Source organism: Coturnix japonica, chromosome 18 (assembly GCF_054131305.1).
Source record: "Coturnix japonica strain WE chromosome 18, WE-NBRP24, whole genome shotgun sequence".
Classification (NCBI taxonomy): Eukaryota; Metazoa; Chordata; class Aves; order Galliformes; family Phasianidae; genus Coturnix; species Coturnix japonica.
The window spans coordinates 12,007,958-12,024,822 of record NC_140680.1 but is presented as its reverse complement, the minus strand read 5'-3'; the positions used below and the strand labels follow the sequence as shown (position 1 = coordinate 12,024,822).

The 16,865-nt window shown below is 46.7% G+C and overlaps 1 protein-coding gene across 2 annotated transcripts in view; it reads right to left on the bottom strand.

The window, feature by feature from the left end:
- The window catches only part of ADAM19 (ADAM metallopeptidase domain 19), a 27,779-nt gene extending 10,914 nt beyond the window's left edge, over positions 1-16,865 (bottom strand). Inside the window, exons 1-11 of one of the 2 annotated variants that reach the window (XR_014935456.1) lie at positions 16,378-16,702; positions 16,093-16,175; positions 13,297-13,367; positions 5,927-6,005; positions 5,065-5,141; positions 3,159-3,351; positions 2,934-2,999; positions 1,823-1,894; positions 822-988; positions 402-486; positions 4-143 (exon numbers count right to left, since the gene is read on the bottom strand). Coding sequence is in view for 1 of the 2 variants with exons in the window: in XM_015876246.3 (XP_015731732.2) it covers positions 4-143; positions 402-486; positions 822-988; positions 1,823-1,894; positions 2,934-2,999; positions 3,159-3,351; positions 5,065-5,141; positions 5,927-6,005; positions 13,297-13,367; positions 16,093-16,175; positions 16,378-16,438 (1,094 nt within the window). In the remaining variant the exon portion in view is untranslated. Of the gene's footprint in view, positions 1-3; positions 144-401; positions 487-821; positions 989-1,822; positions 1,895-2,933; positions 3,000-3,158; positions 3,352-5,064; positions 5,142-5,926; positions 6,006-13,296; positions 13,368-16,092; positions 16,176-16,377 lie in introns of both variants that reach the window. The other variant, XM_015876246.3, reaches the window with a different exon arrangement.

The window sequence follows — 16,865 nt, the reverse complement described above, 5'->3', positions numbered from 1 at the left end:
CACCCAGTGGCAGAAGCCATGATGCAGCCTCCTTCCTCTGCACGGGTGGTACAGCAGCCAGATGAATCGTGATTCATGCCAAAATTGTGGCCCATCTCATGGGCAATGGTAGCAGCAACACCAATGGCATTATCAGAGTGATCCTGTGCAAGACCAAAGAGGCAGGTTGGCATGTCACCTGTGCCTGTCCTATGCACCTCTGGATCAATGGGGTGAGATGGGGTGAGTGGCACTTCTCATTGTTAGGTATAGAAAACATCTACTGAAGGTATTGCTGCCTATAAGTGGGCAAGCTAAAGGTCCTTCAGAGGAAATATTTTCTTCCTGGACTTTAGGAGGCATCTACAGTTTGTATTCACTGCTGACAAGAAACATCACATCAGGACTTAGCAATAACTTACCATGTTTACTCCTCCTGACTGGAAATCTGAGCACATGGACATCACGGGAGCCAAACCTACTGTGGTACCTTGGAAGGGCACACCCCTAAAATCAACCCAGAAAGACCACAAAATGGCACCAAGGCACTTGAAGGCAAGATAGAGGAAAAGAAAAAAGCATCCTGCTGTCCCAAGCTTTGTACAATGTACATGTCAGTTGAATATATTTTCCTTAGGACTGTCTTCAAGCACAGGACATTACAATAGAGCTACAAAGCCTTAAGACCTAATTTTCTTGGACTGATACTTTGCTTTATGGACCAACTAGCCAGTCATCTGTATAAATCTTCCATTCTGAATCTCAGAAAAAGAATAACCTCAAATACTGATTTCCCACCCACTCAACACAGAAACAGCTTATTTCAGGAGAAATAAACCTACGTGATTAGTTGGGCATTATCATGTTTTCTGTACACCCTCTCCTTGCTGCTCCAGGCCAGGAAGGACTTCAGGGTAGAGTAAGGATTCTCAGTGCAATCACATTTGTTCCCATTACTCCAGATCTCCAGCCCCACCAAAGCAATACGGATATTCAAGGACCTGTAAAACTGATAGGTATAGGAGGGAAAAGAGAAAACAAAATGAGCACTACTGATTTATTTTGTTGCATTTTAAACCTTGTGTGTAAGCGCTGATAAACGCTACTAGAGAAACACAGGTCCAGAGATGATGGAAATGCATCACAACTTAGCACCATGGCTCTGCAAAGAGAGAAGTGTACCACCCACTAGACTAAACTGGATTGGACTAGAGATGAACATTCATTTTTTAATGAACGATGGGGATGTAATCTAGAAAAACACAAAGCTCGGAGACCGACATCGTGTTAATCTTGAGATATGTCAAAATCCCTGAAAAAAGGAAGGAAATAATCTGCTGTGCACGTCAAGTACAAATAGGACAAGTCTTCCTGGGCAGGGTAGGAAGGGGGAGGAGGAAGGAGTTGAAGGGAGCACAAAGGGAGCAGATCTGAAAAGCTGTGATGTTTACTTCAACAGCACCAGGTACCACTGCAAGGATGAGCTCTGGAGGCTCCTTCCTGCTCTATTTGTGAGGCTTTCAACAATTCAAAGAGAGATGAAGAGAAAAGAAGGGACCTTAGCTCCTTGTCAACAGCTGCATTTAGATAACACAGTTAATACAGAGTTGCATTAAAATACAGAGATGCTCAAGCTGACTCCATAGTAAGGAATGGAGATCTCCTCACCCCACCCCCGGTGTCCAACAAGAAAATTGCTTGGAAAATGATCCCTGAGTCACTGGGAAGCGCTGCCAAAGCATTATTCTCTCTACCAAGAAGACAGCATTGCCCCTCACAATTAATTCTCATAACACACAATATGGGCTTTGATTTCCCCAGGTTCATGCACAACAGATCTCACCTTATCCACGTAATTAGCAGCCTCCACTAATTTAAGCCTTATTGCTTCGATGTTGAAATGATGCTTCTGAACCTAAACAAGACAAACATGTCAGGCAGCACAATGATGACTAGAAAGAGCTGAAATGTGTTTAAACATTTTCCAGGGGTAGAAGGAACTTAATAGAGCAACCCAAATACAAGTAACAGGAAATTTGTCAGGTATGATACATGGCAACAACCAAAAATAACAAATTTGCCAATTAAACTACCTGGTAATGAGTTAATTTTGGCAAACAGCGTTTTGATTCAAGGATTTAAAGCTGCAAAATATTTATGTTTCTATTAAACAGACTGCAAAAGCTGGGACTTCTAGCAAGGGAAGTGGTGAACTAAAGGCAGTTAACAGCTACACTGTGAGGGTGTTTACTGCAGCTCATCTAATGAAATGGTGAACAACATATGGCAATTCCTGGATGTAACATATTCTCTCAGTTTCCCTATCATCCTGCTGCCTAATAGAGGAGACCAAAACAGATTTTGTCTCTGTTTTTGTTCAGAATAAATTATAGCCCAGAGCACTATGTGGCTTTCACTGCTGAAGCTTCAAGCTGTAAATTATGAATAGGATCAGCCTGAGTCCAGTCTGTGCTGGAGATTAAATGTCCAATCTTCCTTTGTGAGGTTTGTACTGTCGGTAAGTACGTCTGGCATGCGATCTACTCAGGAGACAGGGAGGGACTGCTGAATGCACTGGGCCTCTTCCAAACCTATTCCATCATCTGGAGCCCTGAAAACATCGTTATTATTTATTTACATATATGCCAAGATCTCAAAGCAAAGGATAATCTTAGTTATCTTCCCTAGAGATGAAATGCAGATGCACATCCCTCCTGGAAATCCCCAGGTGACCCTAGGCTGAAGGCCATCCCTCCTACCCTCAGTGAGGGGTCGTGAAGGAGTTCCCAGTGTCCACAGAGATGTGGGATCTTTCTACTCTGGATCTCTGGTACCCTAGGAGACAAGAACTGTCCCAACCCTACTCCTTCATCCCTGTCACAGCCTGTATCTCTGTGCAGGTCAAGGCTGGCCAATGGAGATAGAAGTGATGGGCACAGGAATTCCTTCCTCACCTCTGCATAGTCAGCCACAAGTAGCAGCTCCACGTACTTCGTAGCCTGAAGAGCTTCCCGTCTCACCTGCAGCAGCAACACAGGTTATTTCCCCAACATTCCCCAAAAAACTCTCATAAAACATACTTAGAGGCCATTTTCCACCAGCCATTCACCCCACCCCATCACACACAGGGCCCTCAAGATGTGACTGAGTTACAGCAGTGAGCTTGAAGCCCTCCTCACCCTGTGGTTGGGGAATTTCACCCCAGCTGCAAAGTCCCCAAGCCAATTCCTGGCTGTGGCCATGGAGTCCTGGTGGCCACAGGATCCTGCTGGCATCCTCAGATCATCCAGCCTGTAGATCCGGTGCTGGTCTGGGCTGTCAGGAAGCGGCTCCAGGACATAGCTGCAATTGCTTCTCAGTACGATGAGGCCTCTGTTGGAATGGAAGCAGTGAGAAGGAAACCCAGTTACTACTGCAGCAAATAGAATCAAATCCTGTTGCTGCATTCCTGGCTGGCGCTGGCGAGGCACTTCTCCATGCCAGGCTGGTCACTTATTCAGAAGGATGGGAATATTTTGATTTCAGAATGTTGGGATCCATTGGTTTTCATATAATCTGTTCAAATGGGCTTTCAAAATCAGTTAAAGGGTTATTGGTGCGCATGCAGCAACAAGAACTGATTTTTGCATTATTATTTTTTAAGCACAGCTTTTCCTCCAGTGGCAGTTATTTTATTCCATCTAACAATTCATACTCTAGTTTTGTTTTTTCCCTCACTGCAAATGCCACTTTCGGGCACCAGCAGCATCTATCCCCCACACAGCCCATGTCCTCACACAGCCCTGCCCTCTCCAGCTGCCTGCCCCATCCTGTGCCACCACCACACACAGCATCCCTTTGCAAAGAAAGCCTCAAAGGAGCGAGTGCCTGACAAAAGGAGTTAGAAAAGGAGCAATAAATAATACATGCGACCTTGCAAAGTGTTTTCCTTGTGAGCCGGGATCATATTCAAAGTGCTTTCCCAGGGGCACAGCTCATATGCCTGTTTTTTTTTCCATCCCACAGCTACTTTAGGAGCTAGTGCTGCCACATGGCTTTAAGGAAAGCAGGGAGCTCTTGTTATCCTTCATCCCATTTTTCCTCCAGTTGCTCCCGAAAAGCCTAAGCCACAAATCAACTCAGAGCCCCTCTGAAATTAAATATGCATTCAGCATAATAACCCTTCATGCTGGGATGCTGTCATGTCTCCTGCACAGGGACAGATTCTGTGCTGGATTTGGGGGAGCTTCAGAGCATCTAATGCTCCCAGATAGTGACCCGAGGGGTGCAGAAAGCTGTACATGCACTCAGACAGCTGTGCTCCTTGATCTAGGAGGGGAGAGCTGGGGAACATGCAGGCTGGCAGAAGAACACACCTGTGACTGATTTCAGATTACTTATTGCAGACCACAGGTGGCCGCACTGCCTTGTTTATCTCCATGGGCTCTCTGGCTTGCTGTAAATCCACTTAAGATTTCTGGGGTTTGCTTTGGCAAAGGCTATTTCCTGGCTGGGCCAAGTCCTACAGCTCTTGAGGGCAAATGACCGCTAATATCAATAAAGTGCACGTGGTATTTAGGAAACAGACCCCAAACTGGTGTAAATGAACACATACAGACTGCCTTTTTCTGCCAGAGACTCCATTACTACCACATCCAAGGTTTTAGAGGACACACAACCCTGCACCACCCAAGGAGAAAGCAGGGAGCGAAGGGAGGAAGTAGAGCTGATGGGGAAAAAACTCAGATCTGAAGGCTGTCCTAAAACACATGAAAACCATCCAGCTGGGAGAAGGAGCTGGTTTCTGCAGCAGTGCAAGAGAATTGGGCTGGGACATGGTGAGCCCTGTCTGGGTTTCCTTTAGGAACACAGCCATATGTCACTTAATGGAAGGGGTCTCCCATGTTGGAGTCATTTGATGCATGGGTTGATGCTGCCAGCACAGAGAGGGAAGCACTCTAAGAGCTGTATAGGAAGCTGTGGTCATCAGTGCTCCCCAGATTTCAGCTTTTCCCCTGACACCCAGGACTCCTGGTGGGGTGGAATTTAAGAATAGGCCCATCTGCACAGAAAGACCCCGGGGAGCAGATCTGCCCCAGCACTTACCGCAGCCCTTGGCATGAGCTGAGCGTCACACTGGAGTGCTCCCTGCCCCGCACCACCCCCTGGTAAAAGCAGTGCTCCTGCAAGGCAGAGAGGTGAAGGGTTGGCAATCCAATTCACAGTTAATATGCATTACATTTAGACATCAACAAGTCCCAGCTGAGTACACCAATACTCCTGCAATTGCTTTCTTTCTGTTGCACGTGGCATCTATCAATGAAATCCCCAAGGATGTACCTCAGATGGCTGCAGCACGAAGCCTGACCTGGAGCTACCTGCTGGTGCAGCTTGCCCTGGGTCAGGCCCTCAAAGATGTGTCCCATAGAGTGACAACATGGACAGCAGCAAGTCCTCATCTGTGAGACAAAGGCAACCTCCAGTAGGGACAAGGAGGCTTTGGGGCAAGAATGCCAATGTATCTGCCACAGCCCTTGCCCTGGGGCAGCAGCAATAAAGATGATCTCATGGGGATTCTGTCTTTTATTTTTTATGTCGCAACCAATGCACAGCTTTGTGCCACTGAGTGTTCACTGCTGGTCAATCAGCCAAAGGCAGCGTGAGAGCAGGAATTCATGGGGTTGTTATTCAAGTGGAGCCAACTTACTCGGGCTGGGTTCTTCCCAGCATGAAGCTCCTAGTGGGAGAATTAAAAGCAAGAGGATGAGCAGCAGGAGGAATGAATTAATCCCCAACACCCAGAGAGGGAAGCAGTCCTGGGGGCTGACTTTGGCTCTCACATCAAAGTACAGGCAATATACTAAGGTGTTTTTACCAATTTTTGATGATGGAGATGCTTTCTTGCTGGAACACCCCAGGTCAGAAAGCCAGACCGCCCTCCCCTTCAGCTGCAGGTGTCAGCACTCACAGTGTGGGCCAGTGGGATGGTCTGTGCTCGTCCTGTCTGGCTGTAGTGAGTCTCAGTGTAGCCTGGTGCAAACAGGTCTCTGCAGTTAGAGGGGGAAAAGGAGGAAAAAAAGTCCCTTAACGATACAAGGCACTGTGTAGTTTCCTTTTTGTTGCTAAGTTATGCCCACATATAATGGAATTAGGCTGAGCACACTGAAGGCCAGCTCAGGACACATCTGGGCATTGGCGTGTCTCAGACTCTGACTCTCCAGTGCCCAAATCTGAACACAGTTATAAACCAATCTGCTTCTGTGTTGCAACTTCTGCCCAGAAGCCAATTCACATCTTTGTCCTAGGAAACTGCTGATTCCCCCATTTAAATCCGATCATGTCATCCTTGTACAGACAATATTGTCCCTGTCTTCAGCCCAATATCAAGCCAAAAGCCTATAAAAGGCGCTCCTGTGCACTGAATAGTAAGTATTTTGACTCGATTCCAGAGGAAACAGCCTTCCCTCTTTTTTTAAACATCTGCATTTTCTAAACAGTGATGTAAAACAGTACAGTAAGTCAAAATCTGGGCCAAAGCAAGAAGGTCACATCCTGTGTCTATCTCAGCAGCAATATAACACAGCTTTAAGACTTTTTCCTTTCTTTCAAACAACAGCCTCATTTCCAACAAAACTAAAGAAGAACCCTACATAGTGCCCCATCTATCCTGCACACTCGCTCAGAAGCCTTGTGTCAAACAGATCTGTATACCACTATTTTGTGTCGAGAGCTCAACAGCTTTTACCCGCACTTTCAAAGGTCACCATAGCCCAGGAAGGCTCATTCTGTTTCTTTCTGATGTGCTAATTCCTATCACTAGATGTTGTCAGCGATCCAGAATGCTGAATTGCTGCTCTCCATCTATCTCAATCTGTAAACTGAAGATAAGCCCAGAAGTGGCAACCCACAAAAAAAAAGAACTCCCTTCATCTCCCTGACTGCAGTAGCTTGCTCAGCATGAGGCTGCACCAAACAAATGTTTAATCAACAGATTGCATTAACTGGCAGGAAATTGCCTTGAGCAATGAGCTCTGGCAGGTATCTGGTCTGTGTAAGAGACTGTCATCTCGAGAGCAGACATGAAACCGATGTGAATCTGCTTTGTGCTGCTACAGCCAGAATTAGACACCAGCCTGTACATTTCCAGTAGCTGGGGCTTGCACAGCCTACTTGTTAAATCCCAAACAAGCACGCCTGTGTTTGCCTCCTGCTCCTTTATTCTTGGAAAGCATGCACTATGAATAGCCAGTTTCTCTTTTCTCCAGCACCATAAAATTCCCCCATGCTTTGAATCTTGGTGGCCACAACTTATTTATTCCCTCCACTTCCAGCTCAGCACCAGGCTTTTGGGGCATGGAATAAAGGCACACAGCACACACTGTGTGCACAGCTCTTCCTACCTTCAGTTTCAGAAGCATGGGGGGGATGCCTGCATTTTTAGAGGTATTTATCTGCTGAGCTGGAAGCATGGCTCCTCCAGCTGACCAGTGCCATCATATGTTCTGAAGGCCTTTCCCTGCTGTAACACAGGGAAGCCCTGAAGCTCCAGGACAGCAGAGAGCTGTTGCAGAGCATTGCAGGGGTGAGGGTGGTGAGGAAAGAGGAAAGACAACAGGACATCTTGCAATACCCTCAGGGGTCGACTAAACCTCACAGCCTGTGAAAGTCCACTCCCAGCCCAGCTCACTTCCTCAGAGAGCATCAAATTTACCACCAAAGCATAAACAAATAGAAAAGAACTCTTCACATCTCAGAGCGCACCGGTCCAACTCATTCCTCTTATTCATGTGTACAAATTGGGTAAGCAGGAGAGAACACTGAGATGTTGTCACACCCAAACCTTAGCAGTGCCATTTAACTGCCATCATTTTGCCACCACCAGGTTTCCAGGGAAGTTCAGCCCTATAAATGCCAACAGACCCAACTCACTACTTCCATAGGAGCACAGAGCTTAGATCATTGATGGAGAGGGAAGTACAGAAAAATACAGCGTGATTAGATATTTCTTTCTTATTACACAGCCCACCTCTGCCAACAGCTGTAGATAAAACTGAATGCCTGTAAAGCTTGGATGTGAAAATAACATCATGTAAAGGCCTCAGAGATGTTCACACAGCTGGCAGACCACTAGCACACATCATAAAAGCATAGAGTTGGTCATTAAAGGGGTTATCAGCACAAGGAATTGATGAACTCTGAGGAGAAGAGGATTTTGGAAAGCAGACAGAGCAGAGCTGTAATAGCAGCTGCAGCCACACCGACCACTGGAGCTTTCAGGATGCCCCAGAGCAGCCCTTGCACCTCCCCATCATGACCAACCTTCGGCAACATCAATCACTGCCCCGGATCCAGCTCGGCATGCAGCACACTGGGTGGAAGGGCCTGTGCTCTTGGCAGGATCTGCTCTACAGAATGCCCTGGGATACAGTTCCAATCCAAGCAGTGAAGCCAAACCAAGCACGAGTGGCTTGCTGCCATAATGTACAGATGGCTCGAGACTTTCTGCTGATGACTGGTGTGGAGCAGCATTGGCCCCACTCCCAGCTGTCAATGATATCATTGTTTGAAACAAAACCCTGCTCTGCGCATAGCTGTGCACAGCTGATGTCCTGGAACAGGGCACCTCCCTTTCACCACACCAATACACAGCACCAGAGAGGCCATGCACCTCATATGTGAGGCAGTGGCAGAGAGTTTGGGGCAGAACCCAACCACCTCAGCAGGCAGCACTCCAGTGCTCTCCAAAACAGTACATGGGGGAAAAAAAGAAGACGAATGGTGCAGGAATCTCTTGTGAGAAACATCAGTTCTTCTGATATTTTTTTTCTCCGTCCATTTCCTCAAATCACCATAAATCTGTCCAGCCTGGCTGCCAGCATCTGGAGCTGGAGGGAATTGGTTCTCCCAAGAAAGCTGAGACATCAGATTTCCATCTATGATTTGTGATCCCACTCCATTGCCTTTCAGCAGGATCCAAGTAGAGTAAGAGGGGGAATTAGATTCCTCACTTCCCAGCCCTTCAAACATTCCCTCTAGTCAGGATTTATTGTGAGAACCTGAGAATGACCCCGTTACAAACACCTCCAAAACATCACCCCTGACAATGCAAAGAGTCTGTTGTCTGTATCCATCACTAGTGGGAAATCAGGGATTTCAGCTCCCTGGAATTCTTTAGCCAAAACCTGGCACTGTAAAACCACCAAACTCCAAGGTTTTCTCTTTATATCAGGAAGTCTCACCCAGAAAGTGCATAGAGCTCTTAAGCTCCCTCCCTCAGGAACTGTGCTGATATATCTGAGATCACATTTATTGTGCAAACAGCAACAGCTTGGAAGTAATAAGTAGATTCCCAGCTCTTGAAGTAGAACTAAACTACCTATTTGCAAGGTCTTGGAGAGCACCATAGGCTACAAAGCACTTTCCATTCCCTTTTGTTATCTGCATCATCTGATGCTCGCTGTGTAAATCATGTTACAGGACCTAAGCAAAACATGCCATCTAACCCCATATAGGAACTATAAAACTTGCCTGGAGAGGAAAAAGGAAATAAAATAAATAGAAAATTAGCTGATAATGAATCAGAGAGAAAAGTTAAAGGGTTCGGCTTCCTCTTCCTCCATGCCCTGCTCAGAAATCACTGAATATCCTGAATATCCCAGGAGAATCAGAAGGCTGAAAAGCAGCGATGGCTTCCCACATCCCACCACACTTTTTCTGATGACTCCAAGAGAAAGCTGAGCAGGATAAACTCTATTTCCCTCTCTCGCATAACCCTTAACCTCCCATGCAGGAAGCCTATTAGACACTGACAGTGTGTAGCCCATCAGTGGAATAATCTCAGATATCCTTCCTGCCTGGGGATGGGCAGCAGCCTCCCCTCTTCCTCACTCAGCTGAGAAAGGAGGTCCTGGAAATGAGAACAAGCAGGAAACAGTGACACACAAGTGACATACAGAGCCACTACCAGACTGCTGAGGGCACCAACCAGGGCTGGAGCAAGCATCAGCTATTTGGATGGGGCCAGAAGAGCTTGGAAGTGATACAGCACCTTATCAGATCCAGCAAATAACCATCTGGATTGCTTCAGAGCCCTGATCAGATGAGCTCTGGGCTTTCTTTGCTCTGTCCTCATGCAAACCCTACACATCTCCACCGGCCCCACACAGGTTCTGCCCCCCACAACCACGGATGCTGTGGGAGAAGAGCAGCCAACACGCAGCTGTGTTCCATATTTCTATGGTATTTAGGTGAGAAAAAAAAAAATCACACAAGTTTCTGCTGCACAAATATCAGCTCAACCCTTGGCCTGGAAGAAAAGGCTCACACCAGGCAGCTTCACCACACACTCGAGACTCTCAACATCCCCTCCATGCTTGACTCAAAGCTGCTTTTTATTAAAAAAATGCCTTTAAGTCACTTCTCATCCAATGTTTGCAACTCGGATTCTTTTACTCCCAATCCCCAGCCAACTTTAAAGCCGTTTCATAGGCATCTTTCCATATATTTGTTGTTTGTGCAGCTTTGAGCTTTCCAGTCCTGCAGCTGCAGGACGTGGCTTTGGGTCACTTCAGAGAAGCGTGAGTCGTTCAGGGGATATACTTTTGTTGTTCCTCAGAAACATTACATGGTTTTGTGACCTCTACTTGGAACTGCGGTGTGGTTCCTCCTTCGTATTAAGTGCCCGAGCAGGAAATAATGCAACATTATGTTAACTGCTAATGCAATGATTGTATTCTTAGATACATGAAGCCCAGATGCAGATGGCGTGGTGGGCTTTCAAAAGACAGTTTTGTGCTCAGTTTTGAAGAAGTGTATGCAATAATTTCTGTGTATCACCTCTGCAGATGAACACTATGTTCTTCTTACGTTGAATATGAAATCAAAGTCTTAGCGTGACTGTTTCTTCCAGATATGGGAAACTGCCTGTTTCACTGAAAGCTACTGTGTCCCCACAACAAGCTAACAGAAAAAGGAATTATCTGCATGGCTTTTTCTCTCACTTTCCCAAAGCAAGTTCATCACCTTCATCTCTCCATAAGGGCTGGTTAATAAGTGAGCATGTAACAAGGTTACCTAACCCACCAGCCTTCCAGAGCCCCTCTACAGGGGTTAGTGAAATGACCCAGACCTCTGGGGGTCTTTTTAACTCACAAAGCCCCAAGTACCTTCCTTGCAGTTGTTACACTCACTATCAAAGGAACACGAAACCAGAGCAGCCAGGTTCTAAACTGCTCCAAAAGGATGGACCCCAGTAGATAATGGCAGCTTCTCTTGTACTGTCTGGGTGCTTGACAGACCCTTTAGGGAAGAAATCCCTGTTCTGTCATCACTCAGCACCCCAATGTGAGCTCTGGGTGCTGGGAGCAGCTCCATGCTGGACCCCACGCACTGCAGTGAGGAGAGACATTCCTCCACTTCCCATACAAGTACTGTACAGATGCTAACGATGACAGCATCCACGGGGCTCCCATGCACTTCGTGCTCTTCTGGCTGCCTCATTTCTCTTTCAGACTAAGTGTCTCTGAACTACTCCTGCACCACTTCAAGTCTGGGAAGCGGTGGCTCTCAGAGCCTTTCTTAATCATGCTCACAGACCTTCATTTTGGGATGGTGCCATCACATCTCCTGAACAAGGACTTGAGAACTGGAAAACCTCCCAGCTGAAGTGCTGCTATCCATGAATCATTGGTATTCTCCACAGAATATAAGAGCTCCAAACCACTTGCCCTGTTTCTGCAGTCCTTGTAAAGGGATTGATCCTGCACTGAAAGCGTGTGTGCACTTCAATCTGTGTATACACATCTCAATGAATGAAAATACATCTCAGGAAATAAACACAATAGAAGCCCTTTATTCTTATCATTGTGTTTACCAACACCAGAAACGAGTTTGCCTGCACTGGAAATAGCCTGGCCCTGATCCCACCAGGCACCTGGAGGTTACGTCACCCGCACAGTGACATCATGCTGGAAGAAACCCCATTTCTGCCATGCCAGAAGGGAATTCACCTCCGCATCATTAGTACCAATATTAAGACCAACAGCCTCTCACCAGGAGGAAACCCCAGCAGGTTCATTGCCTCCAGGTTCAGCTCACTGCTGAAATTGTCACCTACAACAGCTATTTTCCTTGCTTTACACAGGACCAAGCTGGCAGTGCTTACGCTGCCTGCTCTTTAATTGCTTCTGTTTTCCCAGCTGAGAGATGCCAAAATACAAAGAACTAATGGCTTGTTCTGTTTAGTCCTACACAGGTGTACAACTGAATGGGAAACATGTCCAGGTTTTGCAGTTCTGAAATTCCCAGTAGCTTCTATGCCAAAAGCTTCTATTACCAAAAGCACCTGGTAGGATACACATTCCTTGCATCAGCCATCAGTGTGTGATGCACACAGTGCCAAGAAAAATCTGGTTTTCCTCTAAGACACCCCAAATATAATTTAGGTTCATGTACTGCCATCAGAGCTAATAAGATCCTCTGATATTTCACTCTTTCAGGAGGAAAGCTGAGTCCCTAAGCTCTGTGGCTGGGATGTCCATGCAATACATTTAAAATACAGGAAGGATTGTTATTTGAAGGTTAATATTCCCTCTACTAGTTGTGGTAGACATATACTGAGTTGTGTTTCTATAGATAACTCTTCAGATCAATTTAAAATTAAAACACTAACAGTACAAGTGCACTGCTTAACAAAACAAGCTTATGGCAGCTAAATATCCAGCTGCTGTTCAACCAATGGAAACTAATCCAGAGGCACAGGGTAAAGCCTCTAGGCAAGGGTCCTTCAACTTACCTTCCCCTCCTGTAGTTTCAGCTGGGTTCCATACACATCATGCCCTACACTTTCACTTGGTTGCTGGATCATGCCCAAGAGGAGGCTGCATTTCAGTTAATACAAAAGCATATTTCCAGTGTGCTTTAGCACAAAGGGCACTAATGGAATAAAAACTATCAGATGGTTTGTCCTAGGAAAGAAAAAGCAGCATCTCTTCTTATCACAGAATTAGAGGCACAGTGAGTCATTTGGTAAATAGCGCACTCTGCATCAGCAGCATCTTCTGGTTAATGTAAGAACTATGACACAAATGTTAAGTTTCCAGACTGCAGACCAGGTCACAGTCTGCTTTTTACTGACAGCTTTTCTTGCAGTGAACACATCTGATTAACGCCAGTCAGGACTCAGACCTGGGATAACCTTGACATCCAAAAAAGTACTTCCTCATCCTGCCTTTATAAAAACCCATTCAGTCAGTGGAGGTTTTCCTGTTGACTTCACTGTAATTCCTTATTCATTGCTTTAGTGAGCACAAGTCAGACTGCAAAGCAAAGCACACTTACCCATTTTTCTCTAAGTCCAAGATGAGCTCCTGGCCTTCTGCCTGTATCCTAACTTCAGCTCGGAGTGGATGCTGCGTGCAAGAGAGACAGCGCCTGTTACTCATGAATCATCACCACTATGAACACATCCAGAAAAACAAATTGTTCCCCTTGATATTGCAGCTGACCTTAAAGCACTCCTTCCCTTCTTCCACAGGGGAAAGCTGTAACCTTCATTGCTGGAGAGAAGCAATGGCTTGAGATGCACTGCTGCATCCACACAGCACAGCCATGCTAACACAGAACTGGAAAGCAGCAGGGCTGTGCTGCTATAGGGTGATGCACCTGAGCCAGTGTCCCTGATCTACTATAGAGAGGGGTGGGCTCAGATGTGGCAGGGAGTCCCAGTGCTGAAATGCTTGGTGTGCACTGAGCCCATTTGTGAGCACACCATGGTCAGGACTGTGTCATGGGACATCCCAGTTTGCCCCTGAGATTTACACATTGAACAGAGGAGAAATTTAACCAAAGCTTCCTTTGTCGTCCCAGCTGAAAAAGGCTTTTTTTAGAAGCCTATTTCAGGACCAGAGGAATCACGCCTCTTCCAGAGATTTACACAAAATTCCTTTCACCCTAGAAATGCCAGTAAATGCAGGCAACACGATCTCTTAGATGTCTTCAGACTCCTAGTGGTCTGGGGGACATTATTTCACAGCTGCTCTTGTATCAGTCCCAGGCTTCAGAAACCATGGCAGCAGCTTTCCTATGAGCTCAAGCACAGCAGCCCCAGCCCCAGCCTGCAATCCACAAACAGCCCAAAGCACAGCCCTGAGCTAGGATGCAGCACAGCTGGATGAGTTAACACCGTTACTAGAGCTGATAGAAAGAAGCAATGCAGACACCAAAAGCAATATTAAAAATATTAATTAAATAATTCAAGGATAGAATACATTTGCCAGAGGCCCAACGTGAAGGTCTCTGGAGGTCTTTATGGTTTACCTCCCTGTCAAAGCAGGGCTAAGCTGAAAGTCAGGTTTCTGAATGAGTGTTTCCTCTCAAAGGAAATGGATGAATGAGCCATGTGATAAGAAATGACTCCTCAATTCACCTAAATTGTGTGCCAAAAAAAAAAACAACTATGAAAACCAGTGAGAGGTGGTCAACCTCTGATTTCCTTACTGAGTGTCAGAGGGGATTCTGCAGAACAGATCAACTGAAAGCAACATAAAGTGAGGCTGAGTAGGATGCTCTGTTAAAAGGCTGTCAGCCCTGAGGTACGTTTGGGCATCTGTCAGCTCCAGGTTACAAGTTTCTCCTTTCATCAGCTCCCTGCTCATACTCTGGGTTCTGTTCTTTCCTTCAATTTCTGGGACATTCCATCAGGTGATACAAAACGAGTAAATACCTTAATCTATACAACAAAGGATAGTTCCAAGAGGCTGAGTTTTAGTTCTCTAAATTACACGCTCAGTCCATCACAGGGTGGGTCTGCTGTTTTGCTGACTTGTAAGCAGTTGCAGGAGACATTTCCTTGCCCATCACTAAAGGATTTAAGGGTCTCTATGACTGTACAGTCATTTCACATAAGTTGTGCAAACATCTTTATTACTAATAATGCTTTCCTTCCCCTCCAACAATCACTGCTTCAAAGTCCATTGAATATCATGTAACAGAACTATCCCAGCTGCACATGAGCTTTGCTAACATGGGTTTGGGAGCCAACAGGAATCTGCTCGAAACAAAGCAAGTAAGACCCCTGAGACACAGCAACTTCATGTAAAGGCAAATGCTGTCCAGATGAGTTTGCATCACTATCAATAACAGAGAAAAACAAATCTTCCAGCCTATGTTGCAAGAACATTTTTTAGAGAATTAAGAGCATGAGAAAGTCATTGCAGCTTTTTTTTTCCTTATACAGCACAATGGAGTTATAGAAATTCCTATCATATGGAAAGGACATTAAGCCCAGAATAACAACAGCGATGGGGAGCTGCCATCGTTTTCTTTACAATAATGCTGTAGCGTCCCTTTTTCTGATTCACAATTTAAGTAACATCATTTGGATTTTCCTCTCTCATTATTTGATAACTTCATATCAGCAACACAGATACTAGGAAACAGAGCTGCAGTTTGTGGTTTACATTCAAGACTGACATCCCAGCAGTTCTCAGAATGGCTGTAGACAGACCACTTAGAGCATAAGAGAAGTGGAGACAGGTCTGTACTCACACATGGCATAAGACACAGGTGGTCTGAAAGAGCTGCAGATGCCCCATCCCTGCGAGTGCTTGGTCTGCATGGGGCTTTGAGCAGCCTGGTCTGCTGGGTTGGAGCTGGGTGAGCTTCAAAGATCTTTTCTGACCCCAAACATTTTGTCACTATGATCTGCACCTGAGCTCTTGGGTGATTCATTTGCTTGTTTGGTGGTGGTGTTGGGTTTTGTTTATTTCTGTGGAGTTTATTTATTTATCTTTAAGGGAAACACCCTCACAGCTGTGATCCATCTCGGTACAGTGAAAGCAAAGCTTTAAAGTAGGTCAGAGAGACACAATCGGAAGCCTCAGTGCAGGGCAGTGAGGATACACGTGTAAAGGAGCAGAAATCCTGCTCGCCCTGCGTTCCCCTGCCTTCAGGAGGGATGCAGCGGCTCCCTGATTGCAGCCAGCCCATCAGCCTCATTGCAGAGCTCAGCTTGGAACACACTACGCACACAGCGGGGACTCATCAGCTCCACCTGGCAACGCTCCGCAGTTCGGATCTCAGCGCAGAACGGGTCGCTCAGCCCATCCCAGCCCAGCAGCACAACACCCGACCCACCTGCTCTCCGTCGGGGCTCCGCAGCGTGTCCCAGCTCGGCACCAGCACGGCGGGCTGCGGCTCGGTGCCACCAGCATCTGCGCCTGGGGATAAGGAGCAGGAGGGGATCAGCTCAGCATCAAGACAGAGAACGAGAAGCTGGGAGGGGGGAGCAGGAGGAGATAACCCCCATCCCAAGCCCCGTGCCGTCCCAAACCCATCCACCCCGTGGCTCACGCAGCAGAACGCGCTCATACCCTCCACCCCCGGCCCCACCGGTGCCCATCCCGATGTCCCCGCACTCACTGCGTGGCAGCTGCAGCAGCAGACAGAGGGCAATGGCACAGAGCAGCCCCCAGCCCCGCATGGCTCCAGGCTGGACCCAGCTCCTTGCCGCACCACCTCGTATATAGAAGCTCCAGACCCGGCTTTCTCCTCCCACCGCAACACGCCCTACAGCTTCTGTCTGCTTCTTCCTCTCTCCACTGTAGCTCCGAGTGCTCGGTGGGAGCCTGGGCTTCTTTCATGCAAAGACTCTCCTGTCCCTCCCTCCTCCCCTCCTTTGTTAGCACAGAAAGCCGTCGCAAAGCCAGCAAGGAGGGAGGACGTGCTGGAAGGAAGCAGGCGCATCGTCTTCAAGCAGCTCCCATAGGAGCGGTGCTATGGTATTATTTATTGTCATTATATAAACCAACCAAACTCTTCGTGGCTGAACCAAATGCATCCTAAATCCCTCATCTCTCTGCAAATTCGTTGTCAATGGGCAGCTGAGGGGATAGGCTGCGATTTATGCT